Source organism: Vigna umbellata, chromosome 5, assembly GCF_029865625.1.
Source record: "Vigna umbellata cultivar VRB3 chromosome 5, Vumbellata_1.0, whole genome shotgun sequence".
In the NCBI taxonomy this organism is placed as follows: domain Eukaryota; kingdom Viridiplantae; phylum Streptophyta; class Magnoliopsida; order Fabales; family Fabaceae; genus Vigna; species Vigna umbellata.
The window spans coordinates 50,454,335-50,479,180 of record NC_142169.1 but is presented as its reverse complement, the minus strand read 5'-3'; the positions used below and the strand labels follow the sequence as shown (position 1 = coordinate 50,479,180).

Below are 24,846 nucleotides of genomic sequence, written 5' to 3'. Positions count from 1 at the left end.
CAAGTAATCACTCATATCTGCTTATCATACAAATCTCAGTCAAGATATATTGATGCATTAGCAACAAGCTCAACTATGGTGCTCACATATTCACAACATATAATAGATGCAAACTCTTGAATGATCAACAACCAAGCAAGAATGTTATCCTATAGTGCATGAAACTATTCCTCACCAAAGATAGTGTTTCACTCAAGCACTCAAAAGTGTATAGTGAGGTGACACTCTTACACTCTACCATCACAATGTCACATGAATCAACTTTTCCTTTCATTTAACCACATATCAAACACACTCACAAAAAGGTTATCATCACAAGGACTTTTTGTGGCTTGTATTGAGACCAGGCTAAGAAGAAAATTGGTTTTTCTAGACAACAAAATCCTTGAATTAAGAGAGTGCATAATTCATTTATCCTCATTAAAAATTCAACTCTCTTTCTTATTTTATGTGAGAAACCAATTTTGAACTTATTCCCAACTTTACTTGCATTGAGCTTAACCTTTTCTTTTCTTTTGCTTTTTGGTTTTTGATTTTTGCTTTTGCTCAATGCTCTTTAATGAATTTCACAAAGTTCTTTCGGATTTCTCACAACCCCAAACTTGAACCATTCTCCATTACCATATAAACATACTCTACTCAGCTCAAGGTAAGGATTTCAGAAAAGGTTTTTCAACTTTCAACTTTAGGTTCAAGGTTCAAAAGATAAAGAGAAACATGGTTCTTTGTTGGGTTCACCTATTGGCATTGACTCTAATGGAAAAGAAAACAAGGCCTTGATCATTTATAACAAGCAAGCAAGTGGTTCAAATCATAGAAAATTAGGCAAAATCAATCATGTTTCCAAAGCAACAACATTCAATCAATCAAAAACTATGGAGCCCAATCTCTCACAGGTAAGTTCCACAGTTTAATAACATCCTGCCCAACAAATTAATCACAATTAACATCATGCATCAGGTTCTAACAATCATGAGTAACCACCTGTCTATAAGACTAGACCATGCATCATCTCAACATCAATCAACACAATAAAGCAGCACAAGATAACATTACTCATCACAAACATATTAGCTAACCCATTCAAACATAATTCATTAGGTCGAGTACAATACATATAATCACTTTCCAAAGTTCACAAACGCATAACAATAAAGTAAACAAAAAATCCTATTAGGATAGCATCCATCAGTAGATGTTATCCAACATCCATCAGTAGATGTTCCTCGGCAAATCCAGCATCCATCAATAGATGCTCTCCATCAAATCAACTCCTGCTGTCATCAGACTCATCATCATCATCATCATCATCGTCGTCGTCTTCCTCTTCTTCCTCTTCCTCTTCCTCCTCCTTTTCATCTTTAGCATCCTCCTTCATAGGAGCCTGATGCACAAATTTATGATCACCAAAATATGATGTCACAAACTTGTTGAACAATCGGCAAGTATGACCGAATCGTTTCAAGTAATAAACTCGGTAAGACTAAGTATCGTTCTCCCAAAGGACTCACGGCCTAGTTTAGTTGTGTGGTTCGTTGATTAGCTAAGACTTAAGAACGAAATATTTGAAGTTTAATATGCAAAACAGAAAATAAACATGTATGCATGAGATTTTGATCAATGGCAAAAGCAAAAGACAAGCACTTTCAATGAAATATATATATATATGAATATGTTGTTGGGGGTCAATTTCATCTTATCCACTCTCATATATTTTAGGAATTCAACATTCAAATCATCATTGTTAATGCCACTCTCTAAATTACCTTGTCAAGAAGGCCTATCCCTAATAACGAGTTCATACGATTCCTAGCATTCCTAATAATTAGTTCTCTTAGCACAGGAGCTTAACGACAACCAATATAATATTGGGAGTAATTCCCCAGATCTAGACTTCCCCGTACGTTCCCGTATCGATAAAATCAATAATCATGCATTGAATGAGTTAAACAAAGCAAGCATTAGGCAAAGAGGAAAAACCCTAACTAATGATGAAGGAAAGCATAAATCTTAGATTAAGATGCAAGCACAAATTCCATATATGAGAGCTTCAAAAGATTACATTGATTCCCCAACAAACATACAAGGTTTAGTTCACCATATTCATGGTGAACCTAGATGAACAATAATGAAAGAATGAAAGATAAAACCCTAGAAAGGTGAAGAGGTAGCCTGAGCATCCAAGATCCTCCTTCAAAGGGGTGGAAGAGAGAATGTTTGCTTTGTTTCTGCCAAAGATATCAACCCTAAGACATCTAGGTCTTTAAATAGGACATAAAAATAATAGAAAACGGGTCTAGGCCCAAACAGATCATAAAATCGCATAAAACTGGCCCAAAACTCGTCTGGTTGACTTTTTTCGTATTCTGGTTGACTGGTTGACTTTTTGGTTGACTGGTTGACTTTTCTGGTTGACTGGTTGACTTTTCTGGTTTTTGGTTGACTTTTCTGATTCCATCTCTCTCCTTCTTCACTTCCTTCACTAAATTCACCTTAAAACCTGCACAAAAACACTGAAATCAAGCATAAACCTGTCCAGCTCTCTTATTTATGAAAATATGGATAAAAGCATGATTTCAAGCTATTTTCTAAGTGTAAAGGTTGCTTTTTGTGTCAATTTTAAGCATGAAAATAACAGTTTTTCAACTGTTATCACAACCCCAAACTTAGAACTTTGCTTGTCCTCAAGCAAACAAGATGTAACTCAATCTTCAACCAATTCATATGATGGTTCACTCATTCAAAAATCCTCTTTTTCAAGATAAGTAACAACTTCACTCAAACTTATGACCAAGAGTTCAATCAAGATGTGCACATGCTTTAGTGTTCACAAAGTCATTTAAATTCCAACAAATGCTATTTTTCATGAATGATCAATCAATTAAGCATTGATGTTCATGTGCTTATGGAATATTTCCTCACTAGGTAAAGTGTTTCACTCATTCACTCCACTATCACAATGTTACATGAATCAACGTTGCCTTTCATTTTACCACAATAAAAAACATTCACAAGCATGCATCATCACAAGGACTTTTCAATGGCTTATAATGTGGCTGGGCTAACAAGAAAATTGGTTTTTCTGGATCACAAAATCCTTGAGTTAAGAGAATCATAACAACACAATTATTCTTATTCTTCCCAACTTGCCTTTGCATTTGCATTGAGCTTTGCTTCTTTTTCTTTTCTTTTCTTTTTCTTTTTTTTCTTTGCATATTCTTACTTTTTAGCTCTTAGCTCAATGCTTTTCCTTTTTCATGTTTTCCCAACAACCCCAAACTTGAACATTTAACAATACCACACAAGATCTTCTACTTAACTCAAGGTAAAGTTTTCAATCAAGGGTTTTCAGTGTATGTTCAAGGCTAAGGGTTCAAAGGATAGAACACAAAGTGTTCTCTTTTAGTGGGCTAACTTTATGAATTTGGCCAATAAAAAGGGTTCCAACAAACGACCTTGATCACATGATGCAAAACAAGCAATTGATTCAATCATAGAAAACCTGGGCAAAGTCATTCATGCTTTCAAAGTAATAGCATTCAATCATACCAAAAACTCTGGAGCTCAAAACCTCACATATAAGCTCATTCACATTTGACATACACATCCTGCTTAATTTCACAATCACAATCATGATATCCTGCATTTGTTCACAAAGCTTGTAAATCACCTAAGCATTTTAATGTGCAGATCATCTCAACATCAATCAATCAATAAGCATCATTCAAGCATTACTTATCAAACAATCACAGTTAATAGCAAACCATCATAACAAACCATGTTTCCAATAGAGTACATCAAACCCTAATCTAAAACAAAAAATAAATAAGTTTAGAAAACTTAAACCAACAAAAACATAAGCATATGATAGCATTCATCCGTAAATACTATCTCAGCTCCTCATCAATCTGAGCTGTCCTCTGTATCTTCCTCTTCTTGGATCTTCTAGTCTTGATTCTTTTTGCCCGATGAAGAGGCCATCCCTGCATCAAACATAATTCACAAAACCAAAAGATACATTGTTAAGCATTAGTAAACCATAATGAAGAAATCAGCCCCTTCAATGATGCTCTCTCCCAACCCCAAACTTAGATGGAAAACTAGTGAGCAAGTGAGTGGAAGGGAGATTTTCTAAAGAGGGATGAGGGAAAAGTTGTAGAGAACCTTTGAAAAGGTATGTAGGAGTGTGTGTGCAGAGAAGAGCCTGAAAATAAAAGCATTTGCGCAGCTTAGGGTATAAAAATACCTTAATGGGCTCGGGTTCCGCTAAAGGGTAACCAAAGCCCACTCTGCGATAGTACCGCTCAGCGGTAATTTGCCGCTCAGCGGCACTTTCGTGATGTGCTCTTCTCCTTCTTTTCTTATGCTACGTGCCTCCTAGACATGCCCCTCACTGGTTCCCTGCAATTCAATGCTTAAAATACTTATGCAAACCCTATTATGCAACTAAAATGAAACAAACAAAAACAATCAATCAACTGGGTTGCCTCCCAGGTAGCGCTTGTTTAACATCACGAGCCTGACCCAAAGTCCACCAACACCCATTAGTAGGTGTTTAAAACTTACCAACACCCATCAGTAGATGCAAAATTTTCTCATCAACACCCATCAGTAGGTGTTACACACTTAGTATCCTTCAGTAGATACTTAACCACCTAACATCCATCAGTAGATGCTATGTTCAGCAAAATATTCACAAAATCATGTTCAACAGATTAAAAATTACAAACCAAAATAAAATTAAAAGTTTTTTTTTTAAATCACTGGGTTGCCTCCCAACAAGGGCTCTTTTAACGTCATTAGCTTGACCCAGTAAAGCTCAAGTTCCTTCTTTATAGTTGATGTTGTCATTCCACCAACTCCTCAGATGTTTCCTGTGAACTGTTTTGGTCCTTCTAGAATGTGGAGACTCTATCTCTATCATCTCCTTCTCTTTAAAGCCCTTCACAACCCACAACTTGTTCTTGATTCTTACAAGTGTGCCAAGTTGGAGTCTTCTTTTCTCGCAGTCAACAGGAATTTCTCCTCCTCTTCCAATCTTTTCTTCCTTGTGTACCTGAAACAACAAATAATGGTTACCTGCAACCTTGAGATTTTCATCTTTACGGCTAGTCATGGGTGCATCTTGAAATGCAGCTTTATAACTAGCTTCTTCCTCCAGTGTTTGCGTCTCATCTTTAAAGACGTCTATAACCACTCTCTCCTCCCTGTCCTGGAGCACCACTATACCTTCATTTACATCAATGATAGCTCTGGCCGTTTTCATAAACGGTCTTCCAAGTATGATAGGTATCTTCTCTGTCTCCATCTTCATCACCACAAAGTCTGCCAAGATCTGAAGTTTGCCAACACAAACTATAATGTCCTCTGCAATCCCACATGGCTCCTTTGAAGATCCATCGGCCATTACTAGATTAACCTTTACAGGTTTCACATTAACATTGCCGATTTGCTCCAGTAAAGAGTAAGGTATCAAGTTAACACTTGAACCTAAATCTAGGAGAGCTTTCTTCACCTTTTTCTTCCCTATGGTACAAGGGATAGAAAAACTGCCTGGATCTGTTGCTTTAGGAGGGAATGACTCTTTTTTAACAGTTATACACTCCTTTGCCTCATCATCTCTACGTCTTTTCTTTGTAGAGATTTCTTCATTAGATTTAGTGTAAACCGTAATCTGTTGTAGAATCTGTTCCCAAGGTGCATCATTATCCACCATTTTGAATAATTCTGTGAAGTCTAGTTGTTTCCCTTAATGGATTGGAAAAGGAAAAGTGCTTTTGCTTTCTATTTCTCTTCTCTCTTCTGTATCTAACTCAACTTTCTCATCATCAACACTCTCTACCACCTTGCACTCTTCTCTGAGGTTAACCTCAGTATTAGCCCCAAAATTTCTATTTGGCCTTTCTTCCACCTGTTTGGTGATCTGCCCCATCTGAATCTCCAAATTTTTGATAGCAGCTTCAGTGCTCTTTTGGGTAGACTCAGTTTTCTGTATGAAATTGTTGAGAGTTTCCTCCATCCTCATGGACCTTTCATTAAGCATAGATAACTGTTGCCATAAGGTGGGTTGCTGCTGCTGCTTATTATATTGCCCAACTTGCCCAGTTTGCCCTTGACCAATACTTGGGTGTGGTTTCCACCCCTGATTGTAGCTCCCTTGACGATACTGATTGGTCATGTAGTTTACATCGTCTACGGCTTCAACTAGAAAGGCACATTGACCATTGATATGGTCGCCTCCACACAATTCGCACAACTGGGTTTGTACCTGTGCAGCAGTTTTCAACTCTTTGGGTAATTGTGCAAGATTTTTGGTCAGATTCTCCAGCTGTTGAGTTAGAATTTTGTTTTGAGCTAGCAGGACATCATGTGTCTGTAATTGGAGGACTCCTTTTTGCATAGGAGCTTCTCTCTCATTGTGCAGCTCATTATCACTAGTATCCATGTTTTCTATAATCTCTGTTGCTTCCTTTGGAGTTTTCCATTTAATATTGCCTCCTGCTGAGGCGTCCAGCATCATCTTGGTTTGTGAACCAAGCCCTCCAAGGAAAGTTAAGACTACTTCCTGATCTTCAAAGCCATGCGTGGGTGTTTTTCTTAGCAAGCTTTTGTATTTGTCCCATGCATGCCCCAGTGATTCTTCCATACCCTGCTTAAATGAAGAAATCTCTTGCTTGCCTTTTGTCACCTTAGATTGTGGGAAGTACTTGTTTAAAAATTTTGTGACCACTGCTTCCCACTCTGTGAAACTTTCTTCTGGGAAAGAATTCAACCAAAGCTTAGCATTGCCTCCCAATGAGAAAGGAAACAAGCTAAGTTTGATAGCTTCGTCTAGCACCCCATTAATTTTGACTGTGTTGCAAATCTCATTGAAGGTAGTGAGGTGCTCATATGGGCTTTCATGAGATAACCCATTAAATTGGTTGCTTTTCACCAGTTGAATCAGTGCTGGTTTGACCTCCATATTAGCTGCATTGACTCTAGGTCTAGCTATACTGTTAAAGTGCTGAGGTCCAGCTATATTGGTGTAGTCAGCAAGAGTTCTTCTAACATTGTTGTTCTCCATATTTTCTGTGCTATGAACAGAACCTTGTGGTGATGATTGTAAGAGAGTTTTTGGAGAAGGGAAAAGTTCTCTAGATGTTCGGATTCTTCTCCTCCGTCTACTCTCGTCTAGACCTTCAAGCAGAGGTTCTGTTGTTTTCTTGCTCCTTGTTCTAATTGCTTCCTGCATGCACAAGAAAACAAAACCCTAGAAAAGATTTGTTAGCACAAAAAGATATAGGAGAAGATATAGATTCAGAAGATAAAAGATTCAGAGGATAAGATAAAATAATATAAAATAAAATCTAATCTAATCAAATCAAATCAAATCAAATCAAATCTAATCTAATCAAATCAAATAAAATCTAATCTAATCAAATAAAATAAAATAAAATCAAATCAAATAAGATAAAATAAAATCAAATCAAATCAAATAAGATAAAATAAAATAAAATAAAATCAAATCAAATAAAATAAAATCAAATAAAATAAAACCAAATCAAATAAAAACCGAAAAAATAAAAACAAAAATTCAAAATTAAAGTCAAAGATAATCAATAATCACACAAATTAACCAGTTAAACCACGAGTCCCTGACAACGGCGCCAAAAACTTGATGCACAAATTTATGATCACCAAAATATGATGTCACAAACTTGTTGAACAATCGGCAAGTATGACCGAATCGTTTCAAGTAATAAACTCGGTAAGACCAAGTATCGTTCTCCCAAAGGACTCACGGCCTAGTTTAGTTGTGTGGTTCGCTAAGACTTAAGAACAAAATATTTGAAGTTTAATATGCAAAACAGAAAATAAACATGTATGCATGAGATTTTGATCAATGGCAAAAGCAAAAGACAAGCACTTTCAATGAAATATATATATGAATATGTTGTTGGGGGTCAATTTCATCTTATCCACTCTCATATATTTTAGGAATTCAACATTCAAATCATCATTGTTAATGTCACTCTCTAAATTACCTTGTCAAGAAGGTCTATCCCTAATTACGAGTTCATACGATTCCTAGCATTCCTAATAATTAGTTCTCTTAGCACAGGAGCTTAACGACAACCAATATAATATTGGGAATAATTCCCCGGATCTAGACTTTCCCGTACGTTCCCGTATCGACAAAATCAATAATCATGCATTGAATGAGTTAAACAAAGCAAGCATTAGGCAAAGAGGAAAAACCCTAACTAATGATGAAGGAAAGCATAAATCTTAGATTAAGATGCAAGCACAAATTCCATATATGAGAGCTTCAAAAGATTACATTGATTCCCCAACAAACATACAAGGTTTAGTTCACCATATTCATGGTGAACCTAGATGAACAATAATGAAAGAATGAAAGATAAAACCCTAGAAAGGTGAAGAGGTAGCCTGAGCATCCAAGATCCTCCTTCAAAGGGGTGGAAGAGAGAGTGTTTGCTTTGTTTCTGCCAAAGATACCAACCCTAAGACATCTAGGTCTTTAAATAGGACATAAAAATAATAGAAAACGGGTCTAGGCCCAAACAGATCATAAAATCGCATAAAACTGGCCCAAAACTCGTCTGGTTGACTTTTTTCGTATTCTGGTTGACTGGTTGACTTTTTGGTTGACTGGTTGACTTTTCTAGTTGACTGGTTGACTTTTCTGGTTTTTGGTTGACTTTTTTGATTCCATCTCTCTCCTTCTTCACTTCTTTCACTAAATTCACCTTAAAACCTGCACAAAAACACTGAAATCAAGCATAAACCTGTCCAGCTCTCTTATTTATGAAAATATGGATAAATGCATGATTTCAAGCTAGTTTCTAAGTGTAAAGGTTGCTTTTTGTGTCAATTTTAAGCATGAAAATAATAGTTTTTCAACTGTTATCAGAGCCGCTCCAGATGCTCCAACTCCTCCACAAGCCTGAGCTGGATCTATAGGCCATGCAACATGAGCCATGAAGTCCTCCTAAGACATGAACTACCTCTCAAGAAAGGCAAAAGTTAGGGTCATTAGTAAAACTTGTTCTCCTCTGTACAAAGCCTCCATTATGGACTCCATTAGAGAACATACATGTCTCTCATCTGGAAAGGCGCAACATCATGAGGCTGATCCTATTGGGCCTGTTGTGGTGCTCTCCTATAAGACCTGAGAGGTTGTGGTGCTGGCATAGGGATTCCTACGTCATTTAGCATGATGTACTGGGTATAATAGGAGGCATTGATAACGGTTGAAAAACCGTTATTTTTATGCTTAAAATTGATACCAAAAGCAACCTTTAAGACTTAGAAACTAGCTTGAACTCATATTTTTGCTTTAGTTTTGTGAATACGAGAGTTAAAAGTGAATTTAATGGTTTTGGGCAAGATTCCCTTTATTTTGTAGGCTAATTGAATGATTTGAAAGAAGAATTGAAGTACCGAATGATTGGAGTGCTGAAAAGTAAACCACAAACCAAAAAAGTCAACTAGTCAACTAGAAACGTCAACTAGTCAACCAAAAAAGTCAACCAATCAACCATAATGCTGAAAAGTCAACCAGAATGCAGAAAAAAATGTGATCGAGTGGCGCTGACCGAAAATTTGGCGTTGAGCGGCACTTTTCGGGTGCCAAAATCACCGCTGAGGGGCAAAAACAGCAGCTAGGGGCAAAATGGATCATGCGCTATTACCGCTCAGCGGTAAAATACCGCTGAGCGCCATTTTAAGTGGGCTTGGACTGGTTTTCTTTTGTTTTTATGGGCTTGGGCCTAATTTTCTGTATTTTTAGAATAGTATATAAGCTTTAGGACGTCCTAGGGTTTGTATCTTTGGTTGGGAGGAAGCAGAAACACATTTTTCACCCCTTAGGGGTAGATTGGGAGATGGTGACGGCTCTCCTATTCTCTTTTTAGGGTTTTTCTATCTCTTTCATTCTTTTATTATTGTTCATCTAGTTTCACCATGAATATGGTGAACTAAACCTTGTATTGTTGTTGGTGAATTAATGTAGTCTTGTGAAACTCTCATATATGGAATTTGTTTCAACATCTTATATTAAGATACATGCTTTCTTTCATCTTTAGTTAGGGATTTTCCTCTTTGCTTAATGCTTGTTTTGTTTAACTCATTCATTGCCATGATTATTGATTTTGTCGATATTTATAGATGGTTTCGATTCATGTGAACTCTGACTAGTATGTTAAAGTGGCTAGTGTTATAATTGTAATGATTACACTATGAGTATGCAAACAACGTGGTTATGATATTTTATGTTGTGTGGTATTTTACAATTGGGTTTTTTATGTGAGTATGTTTTGTGTGATGAGGAAACCGTATTTGTGTATGTTCATTGTTGTTTTGAATAACTCTAGTTCATCTATAGTTTTGTTTGTGTGTGCTTGTGTAATGATAGTATACGGAAGCACAAATAGAAATGCAGAGCAATGTTTAATGAGAAGAGGGATTTACAAATGAGAAATTTCACTAAGAGTTTTATTTGTTTTATACAAAGAATTAAAGAATTATATCAATTTTATTTTTGTATTGAATTGGTTAAGGACATTAGAAGTTTTAGATATTAATGTATTTGTAAACAATGTAAAAGAGCGATCAAAACGGGTAACCCGACTCGATCCGGTCCGACCCACCACGGGTTGGTCACTTAGTGAGTCAATCTGTAACATCCCTATTATATAATAACAATTATTACATAATAAAGACGTCAACATTCCAATAAAGAGAACAGTCGGATCATGACGTGTAATTAAATGTGAAATTACAGTCATCCAGAAATAAAAGGAACTGAAATTTAAACTTCAACAGTTTATAGATTCGAACACTACATGTGTTCAGATGGGAAACTCCTAAGAAGACTACTCTGCAACCTTAGTATCCTCCAGCTCTTACTCCAAAGGGATTCCCTCAACAACGTCTGCTCCCATCCAAGTGGATGATCATCGCCAGAGAAACATACCCAAACAGCACACAACACAAACAATGCAAGGGTGAGCTAGATATATAAAAAAAAACATGTTATATCAATATCACAGTTAACTCATGGTGTCATACATAGATTTATATAAAAGAACAATTATAGCATGCTCATTGAACCACGACTCACACATCTTTACACTCGCATAGTTCTGCTGGCACTTCCCAACACTATGCAAGGTAAATCCACACATATGACTCATCCGGATTTGTATAACTGTCGAACCAACAGTCGTCTTTGCACTCGCATAGTCTGTTGGTCTTTCTCCAACACTAGCAAGGTAAATCCCCAACCTGCCTATCTCTGCCATCAAAGGCTATAGACGAGGACCTCCCTCTACTCTCACCACTGACACTGTTCTTCTCTATGTGAGCATGAACAATGCTTTGAGTGTAGGGATAGACAGACCGATCCTAGGTTCACTACAGTTATACTCAACAACCACAACATCACATAGTCATCTCTCCCTGAGATGTCCAATTCATACTCACATACATCATTATAGTTCACAACCATGTTCAGATGCATAATTCAAATGCAATAAAATTCAATCATTTTAGAAATCATACAAACTGAATATATCACAAAATAAATTAACAGTACATAATCTGTTCAATAGGATTTAAGTTAAAAACTTGTCGAGTAGACTTCCAGGAAAGAGAGGTGCGTCACAATGGACAACTTAAGTACCAAATCTTTCCTTAGCCAAAGCGTTCCTCAACTAGTTTTTAACAAATTTCTTATTTACAGATTTAAAACAACAGCATATAATATTAACACCGAAATTTAATATAGATATCAAAAAAATAGGAATTAAGCAATATTAAGATCCCTGAGAAGATACGAAATTAATATCTCTAAATCTGTAACTCCGATTTCAAATCTGAATGGTCACAATAATGCACTATTTGTTATAAACTACATATTAAAATTTCAGGTTGATCCAACGGTTAACTAGATAGATATTGAGGTTTTACCGAGGTAACTCAAGTGCAGAATTTTAAGTGGTTTTCAATTATACTCAAAATGCGAAACTAATTTCCCTAAGCACAGACATTTAATTACAAATCTGAACGGTCAAAATGACTTAATATGTCTTATGAATTACATACTAAATTTTGGGCTCAATCTAACGGTAAATAAAATATATATGAAATTTTTACCATAATAACTTAAGAACAGAAATATAGTGTTCATCAGATTTTTCAAAACTTAAAAATTATTTTCTCCAAACATAGACTTTTAATTTATAATCCGATCGGTCAAAGTGTATTAATATATCTTAGGAATCATATATAAAATTTTCAAGTTGATCTAACGGTCAAATAAGTCGTAATATATATTTTACCGAGATGACTCAGTAATAGATCTACAGGGGTAATTAATTTACTCAAACATGCAGGATTTATTTCTCTAAGTACAGACTTCTAATTACAAATCCCAACGGTCAAAGTGAAGAAATAGGTTTTAGGATTCATATATTAAAATTTTAGCTAAATCCAACGGTCAAAATAATTAAAAGAAAAGTTTTACCATACTAACTCGAAAATAAGAAAATTATAATCATGAAAACTAAATTTATGTAAGTGAATAGATAACTACCATTACCAAAATTTTAACATACTCATAACTCATATTCATTATCATAACATGGATAAAAAATCATATACAAGAAAAAAGATTAGCTCCCCTTACCTCTATTCCAGACTTAATCTCCTGCTCCGAATTTGTTTCCCTGAAACCCTTCAGAACCTCTACTCTTCTTACAACTATAAATTTCTCCCTAACTCTTTCTTCTCTATTTCTCAAGCTCTCACTTGATTCCTCTTTTCTTGGTGCAAAATAACCTTCCCTCCTATGGCTATTTATAGGTAAAAAAATTTACTATTCATTAATATTTTAATATTATTTATTATTTTAATATTATTTAAAAATAATATTTCAATCATTTTCTCACCAAATCTGATCCTAATTTCTACCTACTACTTTCTTCCATGCTAAGGAATCTTAATGCTGAAAATTTATTTTTACTATTTACTTTTTACTATTTACTATTTACTTTTTTTACTATTTACTATTTACTTTTTACTATTCAATTTAAAAAATTTACTAAATAAGTTACCAAAAATTTGAACCTCTCCTTCTAAAATTACTATAATTTTATATCCAAAATTTACATTTTTCTATCCATTAAAATTATTATTACTAATAAAATACTAAAATTTACTACTATAAATATTTTCTTTTTTTTTTCATGGGTCTTACACAATCCAACCTAGCTTATTAGCGAGCTGAAAAAATTCGAACCCGACTCGGCCTACCACGGGTTGGTGGGTTAAACGGGTTGACTCACTGACTCACTTAATTATAAGTTTTTTTTTAAAATAAAAAAAAATAATTTTTTTTATTTAAAATCTAAATAAATATCTCTGTAAAACAATGTTAGACTCCACAGACAATTCAAAATAAAAAAAAATATCATACAATCAAAGCGTAATTCAAAAACATGTACAAAAGGCAAACAAATAAGTTTTTAATATTGTTAATTTTTGTCTCACTTGTCCATTTATAATATTAGAATCTTAAATAGATAAATCTATAATATTTTTCTCTCTTTTCTTCTTTATCACTATCTATCATATAATAAAAAAAATGTTAACTATTAATATTGAAATACAAAATAATAAATAATTAAATTAAATTATGTGGATTGGTGAGTTAACCTGGTGAGACGGGTTCTAAGTAAGTCAGGTTGAAAACTAGCCTGCATAAAAAAATTACATTTTTTTCAAACTCAACCCGAGCTCAAATCCGTGGTAAGCCGGATTGACTCGCGAGTTACAACCCATTTTAACAGTAATTGTGTAATATAAATAATAGAATCATAATAATTAATTGGATTCAATTTATTTAAGGAATTAATTATGGTTGTGAAAATTTTAAATTGTTACACATTTTTCATGACTTCCAGAATTGGAACGTCATATATATAGAGTTGAGAAGTTCTGAATGGATTAATGTTAATTTCAATTTAATTCTTTAGTGGTACTTTGTTATTATTATTATTGTAAAATTATTATTATTAGAAAATAATTAAAAGAGATAACATATTATTTCTATAATTTTAAATATCTTAAATTGGTCGGTTTTGAGAATTGTGACCTTGAAATTCAACAAACTTGGCGCTTCTTCTAGCGGAAGGTATCAAACACAACTGACTGAAAACGACACCGTATTGGTAGATGGTGAAGGGCTTGCACGGCCAGAACCTCCCTGCCGACGTGGCGCAGGTGGTTGATCAGCTGGAGCGCCACTGCTTCGCTCCCGATGGATCTCTCATCTCCAAGCCTCTCTTCAACGATCTCCAACTCGTATCTCTCTCACCCCATTCTGATCTCTCTGTGTTTGTGAAATGTCCCACTACAGTTGCCATATGGCTCCTCCATTCTTCTTTTCAAAATTTGTACTTTTTTACCCGTTTTTGTCAAATTTCCCAGAAGTTGAATAAAATTTAGTTGGTATTAATCTTTTTGTTATTTTGCAGGCCAGAGAGGAAATGTGCAGGGAAAGACTGCGTTACCTGGAAGCCATGGTAAAGCTTTATTTATATAATGAGTGAATAGTATGTGTTTGTTGAAAGGATAAAACTTATATACAATACTTTTTAGGTCCTGCTTGTGTTGTTATTTAATCAGAATTAGGATTGTACTTCGGTAATCAGTGGAATATGGCTTGTTTAAAAGATTACTCGGACTACTAAGATGAAATTTCAGTTCTGATTGTATAACATTGTAAACGCCATACTGCATATAAGTTTAAAATAGAGATTTGCTAAAATGGTATGTATATTTGAACTAAGAATTGTGATATTTTGGGGGTAAGATTGCAGTTTTCGGTATCACTGGATCGTGTTGGTTAAGTGTAGTGTGATTGTTTTCTTGCAACAACAATAACAATTTTATTTATCACGGTTGGTGATATTTGCTACTTGTTTGTATGACATGATGTTATTCAGTTTGGTTAAAGACCAAAACTTCAAAAATATTATTTGCCATAAGATACTTCCTATCAACTTCCAATTTTTTCCTTGGTCTTCACACTCTTTGAAGGACTGAAAATCATGCTCTCCTTACTAATACTTTTAAGAAATTTGTGCTTTGTATTTCTCATATGGGGATCTGGTTGCGCAGGCGATATATTCTGAGGCAATTGCAATGGTGGAAGAGTATCAGCAAGCCATTTCTGTATCTAACCTTGGCGGAATTAGAGATACCGGCAACCTTTATCCACAGCTGGGGTTGAGGAACACTCCTCAGGTTTTGAATTGTTGTTTCTGAAAAGTTAGTTTGATTTATGAACAAATACATGGCCTCTGTGAGAATGTTGTTGATTTTTGGTCTTGGATACATTGAGTCTTGGCATTTTTTGTTTATATGTTTTTAATTTTTTGGCACATTGGTCTTTATTGATTTAAACAAAGTTTAGATGTATATATGTTGTCAGGTTTATCAGACTCTAGAGCATCAAATGGTTGTTGCTGAAGCAGCTCAACGATTGAGACTACCTCTTATCTCCAAAGATGGGGAAGTTCATGATGAGGACATTGAAAAGCTAAGTGTAGTATCTCGAAGCTCCCTTGACAGTACTGTTAGTGGGGCCAACTCTTCTAATTATAACACTCCAAACAGCTCTGTTAGTGGGACTAATTCTGCTCTTGTTGCTTCGGATCCAGTGGAGCCTGGTGTTGGTGGTGTTCCAAATCGGTTTTTGGGAATTACGCCTGCTTATTTGTGGCAAACTCAGCGCCAGAAAACACCGTTATCTGTGGTATACTATGTAATTGCATGTGAAAGTCAGCTGAGAATGCTCTTTCTGTGGTAGATTTATGTTTTTATTTTATGTGATTAAGTGTTATGCTTTTCGTTATTGACACGTTAACAATATCCTTAGGATATGACTGAATATCGCTTGTCTGTTTCACGGGAGGTAGATGCTCGCTTGAAAATGAAATGTGAAAAATTATCAGACGCATTTTTATTGGATGATAATGGTAACTGTGAACTGCTTATTACTTTCATACAGAGTTGTGGTTGAGAATTGCTGATTTTCCTTGGTTAACGTTTTGATTTTATGTGCTGGCTGATTCCTCATTTCCTCATTTCTTGTTTCAGATTCTTCATCTTCTGCAAGTCAAAGTTCAAGTTCTCGACTTCCGGAAAGGTTTATGTTCATTTGAGTAGTCTAATTCTTTTCTTTATTTGGCAACGTATTCACTTACATGAGAAGTTATGGCCTATATGGCTAGCCAGTTTTAGTCTTGCCTCAACTCTCACGATGAGACTTGTGAGTTTTATTACATATAGTCAACTATAATTTACTGGCCCACAAAATCACGTTCGTATTTATGTTAAAGTTGTTGGATGAGGTTAGATCGGTATTCATCCAATTTTAGATTATTATAATGATGAAAGAGCCTGATAAGAGTTTGCTTTAATTTTAGTGATTGTAGCAACAAAGTTTTATTTGATTTTGGTTTCTTTTCTCAGCAGGATGGAGATTTTTTCTTTTCTTTCAAAAAATGTCATTTTATTTTGAATTCTAGGTGAAGGATCTATCTCATTTGCTGTTGCATGTATATGCTACGCTAACAGGAAATATTTGAAATGGTGCTTGTGAGTCCCATCCTAGAAAATTGACTGTAAACTAAACTTTCTTGCTTTTATTTCTCCCGTTAATTTACCAGGGTGAAATTGTTGATTGAGGAGATTGAAAGAGAGGAAACAGCACTGCGTGATGACCTATATTCTGCAGATAGAAAGTTTGCCGAATATTACAATGTATGTGCACAAACATTTAGTACAAGAACAATCTTTTTGTGGACGCAGACATTCTTTGAAACTTCCATATTAAATCTGTGTGCCTGTCAGAGAGACAAAGAATTTACTTGTGTGGTGTATTATGCATTATAAGTTGTATTTCATTTTTGGTAACATGTTTATGGTGGCATGTAGATTCTGAATGTCATTATGCTTAAATAGGTCTTGGAGCAGATACTTGCAGTGCTTATTAAACTTGTCAAAGATTTGAAGTTGGAGCATCAACACAAATACGTCAGTATTCATTTAATGAATTCCACTGTATTGATTGCTAAACACATATCTTGACTAATCCTCTGTACTTGTAGGATGACTTGCAAAAGACTTGGCTCTGTAAAAGATGTGAGACCATGAGTGCTAAATTGAGGTTAGTTTCTTATCTGATACCTATGTATTTTCATTGTTCTTCACCAGAAATATACTGAAATTTGAAGTAACTAGAAATGAGATGATAACTCTAATAATTGATAATAGAAAGTTTCGTATGAGATCATTTGGTAAAAATATTTTTCCTTTTGTGTAATAGACCGTGTTTTAAATTCCAAAGAGGGTGTTTCTTGTACACCACTTAGATGCAAAACTTTGCTTCTATTTATGGGTCAAGGTAATTAAAAAAAAGAAATTAAACTTTATATATATATTAACATCTAGACAATGTAAGATAGATGGGTTCATCTAGACAACATTAGCAGGAAGGTTGGTTGCAAAAATACATCACAGTAGATTTGTTGAATGTACAATGGTTATACTTTAGTGAGGACAAAGGGAAAAAAGTGCAAAAAGAATAAGAGGCAGTTGAGCCTAAACGATAGGATGTTTAGTCTGAAACTCAAGGCATAATTCTTGAAATTAATTCGTTTTAAATTGAGATAATAGTATTTCTATTATTAACTCTTAAGTTCCTTTAGTTTTTTTTTATTAATATTTTCATACGATATTTGTAACATTTTTCTACCTCCACCCTGAATCAGAGAGAAACATGATTTGTCTACTAAGTTTTTGTTCAAAATGGTAGTCTGATTTAAGTCCAGATATTAGCTACGATATGTTAATTTTGTCAGGCTATGTTATAATTATGATATTACCAATTTCTTGTCAGGGTTCTAGAACACGTTCTCCTGCTTGAAACTTACACTAAGGAATCCATACCTGCCCTTCATAAGATAAGGTATGAATAAAATCTTTACAAGTCTATGAGCACTCTTTATTGTTAATACACCATTTTTTGTTTTTCAATGTTAGGAAATATCTTGTTGAGGCAACTGAAGAAGCTTCTATTGCATATAACAAAGCGGTATGTTCCTGTGTCCTTGTGCATATTTTAGTTAGAACTAACCTAATTTAACAGGTATTGACTTTAGTTCTATGTAGTTTCTTACCATGAATTGAGTTCACCAGAAAAAAAAAATGTTAATGTGATGAAGTGAGGTAAATTTGTCAAATTAGCTCAGAAAATGTCATCCGTGTTGAGAGCATCTTGTGATTTCTTATGCATTGAAAATAATGTATTGATGCCTTTTCAGTCTAGTTATTTTCTTTTCTAGTGTTCCCCCACATATGGATGATCAGAGAACTTCTAACGGGAAAATTATAGCACATTTGTTCAAATTCAAATCTTAAATACCTTATCATTTTTTATACAATATTCTCAAGTCTCCTCATTGCTGTGACTGTTTTAATTGAACAAGAAATATATGTTACTTATTATAATATGAATGAGATTAAAGTATTTTGATGGATGTTGCAACTCCAGAACAGAATAAGAGAATGGGGAATTGAAACATGCATTTGAAGGAGATTGAAACATGCATTTGAAGGAGATTGAAACATGCACTTGAAGGAGCAAATTGTGAAGTAATACCATCATCTACATCATAAAAGTGTGAATTCTTTGTTACAGAAACCTAAGAAAATTATAGTAGAGTGTTGTTAATTTGGAATTTTGAAATGTGGAGTCCGTGCCAAGGGTTGACTGTCAGTATCTTAACCAGTACCCCGAATCTAATTTTTGTTTCATGTGTGAAATAGTTATATAACATAGTTTCGGTTAGTGGTTTGTACTACTCAGTAGTTTTCCTTCTAGTATCAAGACCTTGTTTAGATATTCTTTTTTTCATAAATCAAACTTTTACAACTTGAAATCAACTTATGCACCTTAATCATATTAAATGAGAGAGATTAGAGAGCTTTTGTAAAAGTTGAAATATAAAAATTGATTATAAATTAATAGAGAAATTTAATTTATTTTACATTTTTGTTATCTTTCTTATTGGTACTTATAGATAAGTTTATCACAGCAGATTTTCAATTTATTTTTGGTCTGATTGTGATTGTCTTTTCCTCCTCTACTCCAATATTTCATCCTGTCTGTGCTAGTTATATTCTTACCTTTAAACCAGGTTACCCGGCTGCGCGAGTACCAGGGTGTTGATCCTCACTTTGATAATATTGCAAGGCAGTACCATGACATTGTGCAGGTAATACCAGTTTAGCTCAAATATTTACCTCATTTCTACCAAATATATTTGTTGTTGTAACTAAGAGTTATTTGGGGCTTCTGGTTGACATCCAACTAATCCTTTCCACCAAGCCTGTCCATTTCTAAAGTAAAGCAGTACCTTCAGTTGTAATGTTAGGATATAGGGTAAGAGGATATAATTGGCAATGGGTTTAGGATAGAAGGTGGAGAAATTGTATAAATAAGACTCTGGTATGTTGTCAGGGGAGCATTGAGTATTATTTTGTAAGTCTGGACTTTGGCCAAAAGAGGGGGATTAGGCCTCCATTAGCGCTATCAGTGTATATCGTTCTCAATTGCAATACAGAAACCCATTCTTTCATTGTTCTTTCTATCTTCTGAGTGTGTTCTTGTTAGGTTCCAAACCCATATACCTAACAAATTGGTCCGACCTGTTGGATCTGTGTCGGAGGGAAGAAGAGCGAGCGAGGAAGAAACCATAGCGAACAAGAATGAAGGGAAAATTAAATGCACCAGAAGGAAGAATGACGGCGATGGAGTCGTCAATGGAGGAATTGAAGGCGGCGATGCGAGCGACGAATTTGGAGTTCCAACGAGCTTCAAGACGACGAACCAGGAACCAACATCGGAGCTCTGAAGGAAGTTGTGATTCCGTCAATGGTGGACGCGAACGACGATCATAGGAAAACTCGGAGGCGAAATCGGAAGAGGAAGGAGGAGAAGTTCGACGCAGTTGGAGGAAGCACGTTGAACTACCTACATTTGAAGGTGCGAATCCCACTGGCTGGATCACACAGGCAGAGGAATTCTTCGATCTCCAAAGCGTGACGGAGAAGGAGAAGATGAAGCTCGTCTCTAGATGCATGGAGGGAGGTTTGGCGAGATATTGGTTCCACTTCTGGCGGAAGAAAAACAGGCATCCGACTTGGAAGAGGTTCATCGACGCTCTGACGAGGAGGTTTGGCAGTCTAAATCGGGGCACCGTTTGTGAGGAGTTGGCAGCGGCCGGGGGAAGGCAGGAAGACGAAGAAGGTGGAAGGAAAGGCGAAAAGGAGAGGACGGCCAGATCTGAACAGGAGAGGACTGACAGATTCGCACGAAAGAGGACTGCTGGTCCTGAACGGGAGAGAACCGTTGAATCCGAACGTGAGAGGACAAGCGGAACCGAATGGTCTTAGTGTTATAGTCAACGCCCGAACGGTCTTACAGTCAAAGTTGTCACCCAGTCATTGACCGAGTGGTCCGAGGCCATGAGCGATAGCCCAGGCCGATCAGGAGTTACCGAGCGGTCCGAGGCCATAGAAGATTAGTCGTCTAGGGGACGAACGAGCGGTGAGGTGACACAGTCTGAGGCTAATAGCTATAACCCAGACCGATCGAGAGTTGTCGAGCAGTCCGAGAGTGTGGTGTTAGTATGGAACAACAGGAATCTGCCTTATTCAGAATGCCTGAAACGGAGAGAGGAAAGAAGTGAGGAACTTCTGCAGGACATCAAGAAAGCAAAGCAACCCTCAAATAAAAGAGAAAATTCAATACAAACTGTTAACTCTCGGAAAGTGTAACCGAATCGTATCAAGTAATAATAAAATGGTAAGACCAAGTATCGTTTCCCAAAAGACTCACGGCCTAAATAGTTGTATGATTTCTTGATTAAATAAGACTTGTAACACAAATTCTTGTAGGTTTAAATGCAAGTACCGAAAAGTAAATATGAATGCATGTATTGATCAATTGGATCAAAAGAAGCAAAACGTGATTGAAATATATGGAATGATGATGTTGTTGGGGGTTTTCAATTCATCCTATCCACTCTCATGTATTCAAGAATTCATCTTCTTCATTAATGTTAATGTCACTTTCTAATTTACCTTAAACCCAATGTCTTGGTGAAGAAAGCCTACTCCTAATTACTAGTTTACAATGTCTTGTCTCCCTAGTAATTATTAATGCATTACATTCGCACAGAAGCTTAAAGGCAACCAATCCTCCTATCCCTATGTCTAGGCAATATTACTATTGGGAGAATTTCTTCATATCTAGATTTATCTATATGTGTCCATACAAATAAAATCAATGATCATGCAATTGAATGAGTTAAACAAAGCATGCATAGAGTATAGAAGAAAAACCCTAACAATTAATGAAAGAAAGCATATGGATTAAAGAACCAATTCAATACATGAGAGTTTCAAAGGATTACTTTGATTCCCCAACCACAATGAAGGTTTAGTTCACCATAATCATGGTGAAACTAGATGAAAAATAATGAAAGAATGAAATATAGAACCCTAGAATTTGAAGAGTGGAGCTTGAGCATCCAAAATCCTCCTCCAAGGGGTGAAGAAAGTGTGATTTTGCTTTGTTCTGCCAAAAGATACTAACCGTAGGTCGACTAAAACCTTATATAGACTCTTAAAGATTACAGAAAAGTGGTCCAAGGCCCATTAAAATTGCGCTCAACGGTAAGTGCGATTCTTCTATTTGACGCTCAGCTGCAGTTTTGCCCCTCAGCGGTGACTGCGGGACTTTAGAGTGTCGCTTAGCGGTGACTGCGGGACTTCAGAGTGCCGCTTAGCGGTGACTGCGGGACTTCAGAGTGCTGCTTAGCGGTAATTTCTGCTGAGCGGTACTTGCGACTCTTCTTTTATGCACTTTTTCTTCCTTTTCTACCGCTGAGCGGTACTTGCGACTTTTCTTTTATGCACTTTTTCTTCCTTTTCTGACTCCAACTTATGGCTACTTCACTTCTTCCATTCAATTCATCTTAAAACCTGCAAAAACAAGGAAAACCAAGCATAAAACTCATCCAACTCTCTTATTTCCAAAACATAAGCAAAAGTTAGTTTCTAAGTCATAAAGGTTGTCTTTAAGGTCAAATTAAGTTTAAAAATAACAGTTTTTCAACTGTTATCACAACCCCAAACTTAAAACTTTGCTTGTCCTCAAGCAAACAAAATGTAACTCAATCTTCCACCAATCCATACAATGGTTCACCACATTCAAAACTCCTTCTTCCAAGATAAGTAATTACTCAAATCAACTTAACACAAAGAATTTAGTCAAGATGCACACATGCTTTAGTGTTCACATAATCAAATAATTTTCAACAAATGCTATTCTCATGAAAGATCAATCAACTAAGCATAGATGTAAACATGTGCTCATGGAATCTTTCCTCACTAGATAAAGTGTTTCACTCAAACAGACAAGTGTATAAGAGGTCACTCCTTCACTCTACTATCACAATGTCACATGAATTAACTTTGCCTTTCATTTAACCACAATCAAACACATTCACAAGCAAGTATCATCACAAGGACTTTTCTATGTCTTATAATGTGGCTGGACTAACAAGAAAATCTGTTTTTCTAGATCACAAAATCCTTGAGTTAAGTGAATCATCTAAACACAACCATTCTTCCTTCTTCCCAACTTTCTTTTGCATTGAGCCTTTCTTTTTCTTTCTTCTCTTTTCCTTTTTCTTTTACTTTTCTCATGCTTAAAGCTCAATGCTTTTCATATTCCCTTTTTTAAACCACCCAACAACCCCAAACTTGAACATCTATCAATACCACAAGATATCTTCAACTCAACTCAAGGTAAAGCTTTTCAAAAAGGGTTTTCTATCATGTTCAAAGCTAAAGGTTCAAAGGATAGAACACATTGTGCTCTCTTTTATTGGACTAAAATCATGCATTTGGCTAATAAAGGGTAACAACAGATGGCCTTGATCATATGATACATACAAGCAAGTGATTTAGTCATAGAAACCTAGGCAAAGTCATTTTTATGCTTTCAATGTAACAACATTCAATCACAAATTCTGGAGTTCAAAACCTCACATATAGGCTCATTCAACATTCCACATATACATCCTGCTTAGCATCATAATCATAATCACAACATCATGCATTTGTTCACATAGCTTGTGAACCACCACCTGTATATCAGCATATAATGTGCACAATCTCAACATCAATCCATATCCAAGCATCATCAAGCATTACTCATCATCATGCATAAGTCACAAGCAAACCATCATAGCAGATAAAGTTTCAAACTGAGCACATCAAACCCTAATCTAAAAACAGAAGCAATGGGTGCCTTTCATATGGTAACACAATGAGGAAGAGGAGCCCGGAGATCAAGCTTCATGATTCCAACCTTGAGGACAACGTTGTTTTGCATAGGGGTGTAATGTTAGGATATAAGTAAGAGGATATAATTGGTAATGGGTTTAGGATAGAAGGTGGAGAAATTGTATAAATAAGACTCTGTTATGTTGTCAGGGGGAACATTGAGTATTATTTTGTAAATCTGGACTTTGGCCAGAAGAGGGGGGTTAGGCCTCCATTAGCGCTATCAGTGTAATTTCAATACAGAAACCCGTTCTTTCATTGTTCTTTCTATCTTCTGAGTGTGTTCTTGTTAGGTTCCAAACCCAGATACCTAACATGTAACTAAATATTGTAACTGAAAATCGAACCCCAAACTTTGTTTAAAAGACTTGTTGAACTGCTTCTGTCAACGGCTTCTCGTTTTCTACCAAATCTTTATAAACAAATAGATATGTCAACCAACTTCGTCTGTTTATATATTTATTTATTTTCAAGTTTCATATGTGGTGACATTGTGCAGAAATTGGAGAACATGCAATGGACAATCCACCAAGTTGAAATGGATCTGAAACGTTTGCCAGATAAACCTAGCGCATAGAGGTTTTATCTCCTTATCTTGCTTTGAATAGCTTCATGTAAATGATATTTAAGACGCCCCTTTCCATAACTCATTATTAATCATGCCCCTAATGATTGATAAAGGTGTGTAATCTTCAATATGTGAGCCTGTTTAAATATTTAGACTACTTTGCATTACCTTACCTGATGATAGAGGAGAAAAAGGAAAGCCAGCTGTTTCTTAGTTTAAGATGCATCGGGGTCTTTACTCCTTGTATTCCATCATTTTAGTTTTTTTAGCATCATTATAACACTAATATTATTTTAGACTTATCTTGATCCTGTGACTCTAAATAATTGAACATTATTTTTTGTTTTTATTTAAAAACAATTAATTAATTCATCAAAACCAATAAAAAAAGATATGGTAGTCGTTTTTAAATAACTGTGTTTTAATTAATTTTTTATTATCCCAAAATAGCAAAGTGTTGTTAAAAACAAGTCCAGTTGAAAAGCACTCTTAGAAAGAATTTAAGTCAATACAAAGTTTATCTAAAAACTTATTACAAAGAATTTTCTTTTTCAAAGAGTTGGACGATGCAAGAGAATATCAGTGTAAGAATATATGCAATTAGTTGGTCTTATGTGGTCTTGGTAACTTAAATATTGATTTTGACGTACGTGTTGTAGCCTTTTGTATGAGGTTAGATCAAGACAATTGTAGAATGTTTTTACATAGTAAGAATTTGATGATTTTAATGATAAAATTTAATAGTATTGTGCACAATTATGTCATATGCACCTGAATTAGACTAG

The 24,846-nt window shown here is 35.3% G+C and overlaps 1 protein-coding gene across 2 annotated transcripts; it reads left to right on the top strand.

Annotated features, from left to right (window-relative positions):
• The first annotated feature begins 14,162 nt into the window (after window positions 1-14,162).
• On the top strand, window positions 14,163-24,369 carry AUG4 (HAUS augmin-like complex subunit). 2 transcript variants are annotated; one of them, XM_047324173.2, is made up of 13 exons: window positions 14,163-14,370; window positions 14,544-14,591; window positions 15,190-15,315; window positions 15,503-15,835; window positions 15,950-16,049; window positions 16,171-16,219; window positions 16,743-16,836; window positions 17,038-17,109; window positions 17,184-17,242; window positions 17,975-18,043; window positions 18,118-18,169; window positions 19,275-19,352; window positions 23,993-24,369. In XM_047324173.2, the coding sequence occupies exons 1-13, from the start codon at window positions 14,242-14,244 to the stop codon at window positions 24,068-24,070; spliced, it is 1,287 nt and encodes a 428-aa protein (XP_047180129.2). In that variant the 5' UTR covers window positions 14,163-14,241; the 3' UTR covers window positions 24,071-24,369. The 2 variants fall into 2 exon arrangements, with proteins under 2 accessions (XP_047180129.2, XP_047180130.2); XM_047324174.2 differs by having other exon boundaries at window positions 14,164-14,370; window positions 15,503-15,826.
• The last annotated feature ends 477 nt before the right edge of the window (window positions 24,370-24,846 follow it).